An 11176-nucleotide genomic window follows, 5' to 3' on the forward strand; every position below is an offset into this window, starting at 1 on the left:
TTAGCCGACTTGAGGGCCTGATCTGAGTAGTATCTAGTATCAGAATAATGAGCTTAACTTATCAATAAATAAAACCTGCAAGAGATTCGGTTGCATTTTTGTACGGTCACATTTTTTTAAATTGGAACAAGAAACTACTGTAAAAGACATTAGTTTTATTTACCTAAGTTTAGACTTAATGGCACGTATCTTCTTGAATATGTATTCTAGATCCTTCCGCATTTCCATGAGCAGCTGCGTGTGCTTCTTGAACTCGACCGATGCATCTCTTAGTCTACTCGCCGATAGCTGGTTACAGTTTGTGAGCATTTCTGTTGTCTTTTCAAATCTTTGTAACCTGAAATGTTATTTATAATCCATTCAAAATTAGTAGTAGTATTTAGTAGCAGTAGAGATTGTGAAAGGGTTTGTCCAGGGAACTACGGCCACCTTACATATTACTACTGCATAACAGTAATATGAGCATTATTGCACTTCAATTTTGAAAGGTAGTTTTGGTCAATTCAATTCAATTCTGAATGGTAGTCTCAAGGTGACAGATGCTATGGCCCTCACATTTGCGGTTCAAATCTCTGAGTGGCACTGTAACTATCATGGGTAGGTGTGCTGCTTAATAATTAATGTTCATTTAAAAAAATATAGATGTTTTTTCTGATGTCATATCTACAGAGATACAAACAAAACATCGATATTTTCAATGCATCGTAAATAATTCTAAAGGATAAAATGGTGCGCCTAGCCCATGAGAACATATCCACTACATTGCACTGCTGGATGACCAGCAAATCATAACTCGAGGTGCCTTTGGTTTCTGCAAGTACAATTTTTCATGTATCAGATAGAATATATATAGATAGTACATATCGATACTGAATGATACGATAATATCAGATTGATTCAATATATTCAGGGCACAAATTATCGATTTTTTTGAATATCAAGCACTCCTATTACTAATAGGCGCACGACTTGTTTGTCCCGTCACTTGACATAAAAAAAATTAAAATTGTTTTTAAAAAGTTTTCTTAGTAAAAATATTCAACTTCAACTTCAACTTTTGTGTCTATGGCTCCGTCGTTTTGCGCGACGATTTTGCCAATGTCAGGGTTGAAAGACATGTGGAGCGGTGGTGAGATAGATTGCCGGTTATTAAAATACTTTGGCGGTTTTTATTCACAATGATGGTTATATATATATTTTACTGACATTACAAAAATATAATTTGAGAGCTCGTTATTGTCTTTCTTTTAGAAACATTGTAGAAAGTTTTATTTAGCGGGAAATAAAAAATAAAATCGTTTAGTAAAACAAAGTCAGGCATCGTTTTCGTTCAGTAACAAACTTTTGACCGGTGTCAGTGTGGAAAATTATCATGGAGGATGGAGAAAGAAATAAAATTATATGAAAGATAATGGGAGAATACGGGAAGAATGAAGAATATTCATTTTTCTTAAAAATTAAGACTGATCAGAAATGAGAATTTTTCTCCGACTCACATTGTTGGGGCAGAAAATTATGAAATGAATGTGGTCGAGCAGAGGCTATTCGGGGCTGGTTACAGATTTATGTTATTAAGTTTTAGAAATTTGTATAAAGTGAATACTAGTGGAGAGTGTGCATTGGCTAGGAAATAGTTGATATTTATTTGGCGAGGAATACTTTCGGGAAGCAAATCGTAAAGTGGGAAGCTTATTAGGGGGCAGTTAAAAAATAAGTGTTCTAGAGTGCCTTCCTCTAGTCCACATTCGCAGAGAGAGTGATCACGTACTTTAATAAAAATATTCAAATCGATTGGCTGTTTGGACACCAGATAAACAAAGTTACGTCTACGTCAATGGTGAGTAAATGGGTAACACGTTGCAAACGCTTACCCACTCACGTGTCACCGCTTGGCAAGGGTTTGCCTTAAGTACCCTGTTACAAGGTATGAATAAAAACAATAGTCTAGCTTACATATGTTTCTGAGCTCTAATGATAGTTTCGACATCGCCCTGGTCAACCATTCCGGCAAGTCCCTGCACGAAAACCTCCGGTGCAGAATAATTTTGGAAGCATTCTATAGAAAAATCACTTTCTGGGGTTTCATTCGCCATTCTAACACAGTTTTAGTTAATTTTTATCAATGCAAAACTCATGAAAATCGTGACAACTCTACATACACTTTACACTGTCACTTATTCACGTTGACATTTCAGTTTTCGTTCGTGAAACAACCAATAGCGGTGTAGACTTTTGTGGCTGATTGATTAGTATTGGATCATGGATTTTCCATTTTGATATATGATTTTGATTGATGAAATCGTATTTTTCAGAAAAATAAATACTTTTCCTACAATTTTTCCACATTTGACGTTGACACTTGTCAAAAGTTGAGGTTACTGAACGAAAACGATGGAGTCATAAATTAAGTTTATTAATAGTTTTTATTTAACTTGGATACAAGTCCTTTGAGCCATGTCTACGTTTAATTATCGGGATCCTCTATAGATTTAGTATATAGGTACCCATAAATCTATGGGATCCTCAGTAATATTTTCCATTGTAGTTATAATTCTAATATATTATGTTTTCACTTTCTCTTAAATAACTTAGTTCACTTATTTGGGTTTTTTAAATAGTCTTTTAAGCGGCGGGAGCATTGACTTACAATTATATGGACGTCGGGTCCGCGCTAAAAAGTGTCCGCACTTGTAAGGCGCTAAAATCGTATACAGAGCGCGACACTCCGCTTTAGTCTTCATTTGTTCTACGGACAGCGCGATACTGCGATGACATAACAATTTAAATTTCAAATAGGTTGACTTGGGACATTTTTTTCGTGGTTTTTGTATTAGACCCGTCGTCCATTTATTTGTAAGTCAATGATGATCCAATACTAATCAATCAGCCACAAAAGTCTACACCGCTATTAGGCGGGAGTCAATATTTATGTTTTACTTTTAGTTTAATCATATTATCTTCTATCACTTTGAACAAAAACTTTGAATTCGTAATTACTGGAATTTTCAGGATGAAGTCTTTTGTAATTTGGTTTAAAATAAGGAATATAGTTCTAACTTTCTTCATCACTATTTCTTTCTTCGTTTTTTCTTCATAATATACTTAAAATAAAAATAATCTCTGTAAAAACTTTACTCGTAACTTTAAAAACTCGTCATTTTTTCATCTTTATTAAGTTTTTTCGCTGTTGTCCTATCATTTAAACATTTTTAAATCTCGATTTTTTTCTAACTTGCTTTTATCTAAACAATTTTATTTTATAATTCACGCTATATAAAATTTCAAAAAAATATTTCTAAACGAAGAACATAATACGAGCCTTCGAATTAGGTATATTTTTCCAATTTTTTAGAAATTTTTCCGGAATAATTTCAAATAATGGATTATTTGAATTTTTCGGAAAATCACCTAACAGTAGGATCTATTTAAGATTAATGTAAAAGAAAATTTACTAAGTAAACGAAGTTTCTTTTATGTGATGTTCGCACTTCGGAAACGTTTTCAACAAACAAATAAAATTCCAATGCCCTAGAACTAATCCATCAGCTGGATACCGTTACGTTTGTAAGGTTGCAGATGCAACAAGGAGCCAAATTTGCCATCTGGAGCGATCATAAACTTTAAGCTCATAACAGAACACAAAACAGATCCTGCATCAAGCTCTTTATCTTCTTCCGACTTGACACAAATCCTGCGTCGATCAGTGACTTACCATTACCAATCGTACTCCAATGGGTAAACTTAAAATGAATAGTCGCAACTTCAGCATATCCTAGCTGGTCATCGATTTCTACTGTCTTTAATGAATAGGTAATTAATTGTGCATGATTAGCGATGTAAAGAAAATTTATTTATTTGTATTTTGTGGATTTGTCAATACAACCATTACTCCGAACATTATTCCGTTCCGTACTTTGAATAATGCACAGAATCAGAAAAGTCACTCATGTACCTAATTTTGTTTTTATTATTGAAAAGTGAAAGTAATGACAGGTTGTGAACCTTTCCTTGGTGTCTACTTGAATTACTTCTACCACCTACCCTCATTTATGTGTTCATTGTATTTACCTAACCTTGAACCTAAAAAACTTAAATCCGGGATGTGGCCACATTTATAAATTTGGCTCAATTTTGCACGGCTCGGTGCACAGTGATCAAAAATCACAATTTAGGGGACGAAAATATTTTATATAGATGTGAAACTATTTCAAATAAAGCACACCATTAAACCTATAACTATTTACTGCCTACGGTGCACTGTAATATTTTTTTTAAGAGTATGTATTTAATAGGTTATTGTGACAAAGTCTTCTACTAATATCACAATATCCAGTCGGTTTCTTTAAGTCAGTCTCGGGAGTGCATGTAAATATTGTTCATTTCAAAGTTCTATCAAGTTCTGGCATACAAAAAATCTGCGTATTTCGGAAGGTATTGCTATGTGTAATTGTGGGATGTTTTTAGTTAGTGGATTGCTTAACAACACTGCGAAAAAAAATCTTGAATATAGATAGGTAAAATTCACTGTTAATTTGAGATTTACCGTCTCCTATAATGTTCATTATTAGTTAAGTGACATTTAATCATTATTGTAGATTGATAAGTAATAATTATTGTAAATAAATGATTGCGTTATAATAATAATCACATTGTACTTCCATTTTGTGACAACCCCGCCGACATAATAAAAAACTTTACCCTGTTGGCATATCGTTGAAAGTTCATACCTGTTGTTACAGTTACGACGTTTTGATATTATATTGAAATTTCAATCAATGCGCTGCCATCTAGCGGTTAATTTCTGAACCACAACGAAATGGGAGTTATTAATTTAGTTCTCCAAACAAGAAGCGACCGTATTGCACGGGTATAAGCTTTATTATGAAATACCACCATGGATAATATTTTTGGTGCATCTATAATTTTTGCAAAACAGCACAATAATAATATTTTTCTAGAATTTTAGAGAATTTGCACGAGAGAATGACACAACCATACCAAACAAAGCGAAAATGGCAGAATGAGCTCAGATAGGCTTTCGGCCTTTTGGCACGCGTCTGACGCTACTTAACCATTTCTATTGTATTTATTGTTTTGTGATATCTGACTATGACCACCACAAGAACGTACAGTGGTATCGCAAAGCATGAAAGGCTGCGCTACTGTTGGGAACATATTGTAATATTATGGTAGTAACGTAGTAAAAGCAGCACCTTGAAATTCGAAATGCGATCACATACCTTAGAGCAAATACCGGCGATATTGTGCTTACAGACACGATTGCACGCGTATCAAGCGCCCAACAGTGTGGTGCAATATGTTCAAATAAATCTTTGGAAAGACTATTTTTATTGTCAAAAAAAAAACAGCTTATAATTGTAAGTTGCAGCGAACTTGATTTGTTTTGGCGTTGATATTGTAAATACTGAAAACTATAGAGATTTGTTTGCATCGCAGTGATCAGCAGGTATTGCCCACATTAGTTGTGGCGTCTACTCTATAAATACTTTGGGTAAAACGTATCAAAGTGGAAAGGTCAGATTACACATTCAGTAACTGTACAGCTTTCATAAAATTGACTTGCCCCATCCCCTTAATGTCGAGCTCAAACGGAGCCCCATAAGTTTCAACTTTGTCACTTAGCAAGTTTCGACGGAACTTTATAAGACTTCTGCTGACCTGTCCATTCAGTCTTTTTTTCTTCTGCTTTTTCGTCAATGGTAACAATCTGTGTTTCGGATGTGGATGGTGAAAGTCGTGTTCATCATCTGTTATTCGTTTTTCTCTGCTCTTTCTCCGAGCGTAAAGGTAATCTTGTAAAGACTCTATTACATCATTAGCGAAGTCCATTCCACCATTACGATTTTTTTTTTGATTATCGTCATCTTGTTTTTTATTTCGACTGTCGACTTTACGTTTGGGACCAGATCGGACAATTTTGTGTAAATGGTCTAAAGCGCCTTCGTGTTTTTTCTGTGGATAACGCACTTTTTTAGGCTCTTGTAAACTGAAATTTTTAGAATTGGATGCTTTTTTTTGTTTATTTTTATTAATATTCTTGTTGGCAATACTTGCCTTTGCATCTGCGTTATTAGAGAGTTTGATTGACGTTGCATTTTTTATCTTTGTTGCAAATTCGAGGACCAAATCGATGAACTTAATAGGCTTAGCACTTTGGAATTTCTCATTGTGATCACTTTGTTGTACATTTTCAGTGTCAAAAACAACCTTTTTAGCGTTTTGTAACTCCTTTAAAACTTGGTCAATTTCTTGCCTTATTTCTTTATGTGCACGTTCATTGCTATCGACGTTCGTAACAGGCTTTGTCACAGGTTGAAACTCTTCATTTGTACTTACATTGTTATCAAATTTAAGAGCAAGGGGAGTGTGTTCCCCTTGGTTATCTCTAATTGTATTACTATTCAATTTTATATCACTCAATATACGAGCTAAGTTCAATGGATCGTAGACAACGGCATCAATATCGTTATTTATTTTATATCTTTTGCCGTAACTCATAACATGTGCAATAAGATTATCAAATGTATCCTTTTCTTTTTTGTCTCGTGCGCACCTTTCTTGGCAATCGCGATCGTAATTTTCACACTCGCATATTCGACTGTTAGGTTTTCTCCAGGCATTTACATTTCTGTCACATCTGAGTCTACATGCGTAGTCATTTGAGTTGCAACCACAGTTTGAGGAGGTGGAATCACGGACCAGAATTCCGTCCCGTGCGCATCGGTCTAAACAGGAGAAGTCAGTGATATTACATCCACATCTTAAGCGGTTTTGAATAGCTGCTATGTCACTTTGAAAACATCTCTTCTGACACGTACGATCATTTTTTGCACATCCACACTGTAAAAAGCTATGCAAGGCTGAAACGTCGTCCTTCAGACATCTGTTTTGACACATGCGGTCGGTTTTGGCACATCCACATTTTAAAAAGCTTTGTAGAGAAGACTCGCCTCGATCAATGCATCTGCTCTGACATATGCGATCGGTTTTTCCGCAGCCACACCGTAGAAAGGTGCGTAAAGTCAAGTATTTGCGATTCAGACATCTTTCGTGGCACATACGGTCAGTTTTACCGCAACCACATTGTAAAAAAGTTTCTTTATTAAATTCTGCTTTTTGAAGACATTTTTCTTGGCAAATAATATCCGTTTTGCTACATGTACATTGTAAATTTTGAGATAGTTCTGTTTTGTCGTTGTTAAAACAGTTCTCCAAGCAAGTGTAGTCATTTCGACCGCAGCCACAACGTTTGAGGTTTAGGACAGCCGTTTTTTCTTTGCGCTGTTGACATTTTAGTTTACAAATATTGTCAAAGGCACTACAATTGCAAGAATATCGTTTTGTGTTAGACTCTGCCCTCAATGGCCCACATTTACATATTTTGCTATTTTTTGATTCAGAGCAAGGGCACAATTCATTTTCTTGACTGTCGTATTCCTCATTTGACAGATATTTATTTTTAAACTTGTTGTTTTTGCCGCACCCTATAATGGCGCATATTCTTAAAGCATCCGAAGTTTTCCTATAGACATTTTCTTCATTTTGTTTCATGTTGTTTTCCGGTTTTGATGGAATATCTATGTTCCAAGCGTCATCAACATTCAAAACATATGTGGGTTCTTGCAGCCTTTGCAACGATCTCATATTTTTATTCCAATTAGAAGACAGCACGTCCTTGGAGTCTCCCAGCCATAGCGGCCCAGATTTCACATATCTTCTTGTTCTCCAACCCGATGTTAACGTGACTATGATCAGAAATATCGCAATAAATATTTTTACCATTGCTGTCGATTGATCACAGTCGTGCCATTTCGAATGTGGGTACTGATTAGATAAAATTGTAAATCTATTTGGAAATTGATGGCGGATAGCAGTCAACCATGAGATTGGTATAACTATAAGTGCTCACTGAGTTACATGAATAGAAGTGATTGGACAAGAAGTTTGGGCTCAATTCATGACTACAGTGCTGAAAATGTTATTGTTGCAATTAAGTATATTGAATGTCAGGGTAACACCACCAGTTTGTTATAATTATTTATACAAAGATCGAACATTTAGAAATAAAATCCTTTTTCTAAGTATTCGTCACGTCGCCAGCGTCTTCTAGCAAACCGTGCCTAGACTATTGTTGTTACATTTTATTAATGGACATTGTTTGTAACAAAACTACAATAACTGCGGTATATACTCGTATATCTGGTAGTAAAGTAGGTTTACTTATTACAAACTGGAGTTGTAACAAGAAAAATATTATGTTAAGTGTTTATACAACTTAAAAAACTTTGGTTGATTCTGCATAACTTCGGAAAAAATATATTATCGACTGTGAACTGGCAACCAGTACTATCACAATTTTGACAATTTTACAGGATGAAGAAAATAATTGTTTGCATCATTTATATAGCATCTGGTAAGAAGTTATTGCAAGTTGAATGAACACAATTCTGGTGCCGAAATTAAATGTATCTGGGATGGAATTTCTTGCAACGCTGCGGAGTATGGAATAATATAAAATGGTATTAAAAAGTGAAATCTTTAGAAAATTGAGTTAGTCGTTAGTAAACTTGAGGACATACACTGATTAGTATACAGTGTGAAAACACGATTCCTACAAATCTTCACGATCGAAAAAAAAACAAACTTATCTCGAAATTTTACAAGAAAACCGCTGTATTCAATTAGGTACTTTACATATAACAATGATTTTTTTATGTCAACTGAACTGGCTTCAAATGGCTTTAATTTCGTTTGTGTAAAAATAAATTCTGAAATAAGGCCATTTGCCCATGGCCATTTGGCCCGGCCAAGGGAAAAATTTTGAATTTGACCTGAAAACTTTACTTTTCACTTCAATTGCCAGAAAAAAGTCAATTATGTACGAAAAACAATTTCAGTGTTACGTCACGTCACTTGATGTTATAAAAAAAAAGTATTTAAAATTATAAACACAGAAAAATTTCGTCGACCCGGTGGGACTTGAGATTTATCCCATTGGGGGCATGGTCGCCCAATGTGTTCTTTTGTAATGAAAATAAGGAATAACCGGATGCTGTAATTTTGGGTCTCCGAACCCCCAACGAAATGTAAAACCCGTGTCATGGGACCATATGATGAGTTGACCTCTGAACTCCTTCCCTCCATGTTTCTTCGATTGTGTCAGTGTACTGTAACAACACTATATATAATGTTGCAAGTTTTTTTTATACCTAGTAATTTCAAGTTTCGCCGTTAACTGGATGGCTGAAACATTATCGCCGTAACTTTTGTTCGGCTGTGAACGACCATGTGTTATTTGCTCCACGGGTGGTCGGCATTCACATGTATTTGCGTTGCTCGTGTAGAAATTACGCTGCCTTCGCGACGAGTCTGGTATGTAACCTACAAGTGGACCCAGTAACCTCGAGGTCAGTGACGTATAAGTGTCATGCCCGTGTGCCACACAAGTACTTTCAGAAAGTCTTAGTGCAGTGTATTAGCTCATAGTATAAGGTTAACCATTTATATGTGTAACTAGTAAAAACTAAAAATAAATCTTGTAAACACAAAATGTAACCTTGGGAAATTAAAACGTGGTACTTAGTAATGTAACTACTCTTATCTATAACTTACTCTTGTCTATTACTCTATTTATAACTTAATATAAATAAAGCATCTGGTTATTTCCATTTTAATTACTTGTTTTAGTTGTGTGTAGGGCGCCCTTCTTTCTCCTTGATTATTTACACTCAGCATCGGGTCAAAGCAGAACTCACGCTCGACAACAAGTCTCATGCTCACCCAATCCGATTGGAGCTGACCATTACAGTGGGATGGTTTGACCATCTGAGCCACGGTTCCGTTACCGAGTCGTCGAAATGCTCCTGTGTTTTTGTTATAGATCGTTGTGCTGAGTTTCGGCATTCGTCCCCGCTAGTGACATCTAGTGAGAGATTTTTGAATAATCTTCTCACCGCAGCCAATACCTTTACAGGTATAACAACTGACGCAGATGTAGCTTTTCGATTAAATGTATTTATTGAGATTTTTTGTGAAATTACCCCGCTAGTTTGTTATAATTATTAATACAAAGATCGAACACTCAGAAAAAGTCCTTCGATCCGGTCGGATTCGAACCGACGTCTTCTAGCATACCGTGGCAGACGCTGACACTCATTGCGTAATGTAAAGTAGGCATTACAGGTGGTGACTTCAGTACAGTTTTTTAATTAAATTTAAGTTTTTACAAGCATGTGTGACAATGTTGCAAGCTTTGATTTCGACACTTTTAAATCTCGATATTCGAAGGTACCTACTGTAAAGATTGTTTATTTTTTTAAAAATAATATCAAGTGACGGGACGAACAAGTCGTGCGCCTGATGGTCATAACAGTTACAGTGCCACTCAGAGCTTTAAATCGCAAAGATCTGAGGGGCACTGCCACTGCGCCCGTCACCCTGAGGCATAAGTTTACAAGTCTCATGCGCTTTTAATGTCACCAGCACCCTTACCCTTCAAAACCGGAGAATAGGTAAGGTGGCAGTACTTCCCTAAAGGAACTCTTAAATAAGGAGCTCTACTGCTAATATATAAGATTATAATAATAAGATAGATTTGTCACCAACAAATACCGATGTTAACGTGCCGTTATTATTAGGAAAAAAAAATAGTAGAGCGACTTTTCCGCAGGAGCCACTGACCTTCTCTTCGTAGGAGGGAGAGCGAAAAACAATTTTACTTTGTACGTAGATGCCACGCTCAAATTTCTTAAATGTATTATTTTGCTCCCTTGTGACACGATCTAATCACTGAAGTTGATTCTCAAACGCAAAAGCCCTGGAGAACGAGCTTCAGGACAACCAAGAAGAAACCTACTTTCATTTGAAGAGGGAGCAGAGGAAAAAATCCTAATCTTCGATTTGATTTTAGAGGGGTATATCCACTTTAAAGTTAAAAATAAAATATTGTATGAGTAACTACACGATATATTCAAGCATAGACACTAATCAGAAACATAAAACAATAAAGTTTCCTCGATAGATAAAAATCACGAAATGACCTCTAATTTTCACATTTTTTCGATTAATCCTCGAAATGCTATAGGTTATTAGGATAAAAATGAGATAATTATTAAATTTATGCATGATCGAGCACTGTCACTACGGATTTTTTTTA

At 35.5% G+C, this 11176-nt stretch overlaps 2 protein-coding genes across 2 annotated transcripts; both read right to left on the reverse strand.

Annotated features, from left to right (window-relative positions):
• Positions 1–159: 159 nt before the first annotated feature.
• On the reverse strand, positions 160–2113 carry LOC113227785 (kxDL motif-containing protein CG10681). Its single transcript, XM_026460787.1, has 2 exons — positions 1954–2113; positions 160–337 (listed from the first exon to the last, which is right to left on the reverse strand). Exons 1-2 carry the CDS (start codon positions 2091–2093, stop codon positions 160–162), a joined length of 318 nt encoding a protein of 105 aa, XP_026316572.1. The 5' UTR covers positions 2094–2113.
• A 2916-nt stretch (positions 2114–5029) lies between these two features.
• LOC113227769 lies at positions 5030–6753 on the reverse strand. Its single transcript, XM_026460772.1, has 2 exons — positions 6742–6753; positions 5030–6573 (listed from the first exon to the last, which is right to left on the reverse strand). Exon 2 carries the CDS (start codon positions 6517–6519, stop codon positions 5542–5544), a length of 978 nt encoding a protein of 325 aa, XP_026316557.1. The 5' UTR covers positions 6520–6573; positions 6742–6753; the 3' UTR covers positions 5030–5541.
• Positions 6754–11176: the final 4423 nt, after the last annotated feature.

The sequence above is a fragment of the Hyposmocoma kahamanoa genome, unplaced genomic scaffold (assembly GCF_003589595.1).
Source record: "Hyposmocoma kahamanoa isolate Upper Pololo Valley unplaced genomic scaffold, ASM358959v1 215, whole genome shotgun sequence".
NCBI lineage: Eukaryota > Metazoa > Arthropoda > Insecta > Lepidoptera > Cosmopterigidae > Hyposmocoma > Hyposmocoma kahamanoa.

What these genes read in the sequence shown, in the direction of transcription:
- LOC113227769 (XM_026460772.1), bottom strand. Translation starts at nt 6,519, where the DNA reads ATGAGTTACGGCAAAAGATATAAAATAAATAACGATATTGATGCCGTT.
- LOC113227785 (XM_026460787.1), bottom strand. Translation starts at nt 2,093, where the DNA reads ATGGCGAATGAAACCCCAGAAAGTGATTTTTCTATAGAATGCTTCCAA. An exon ending in ATTAGAGCTCAGAAACATAT is followed by an intron (nt 338 to 1,953) that starts GTAAGCTAGACT and finishes ATAACATTTCAG; the next exon opens with GTTACAAAGATTTGAAAAGA.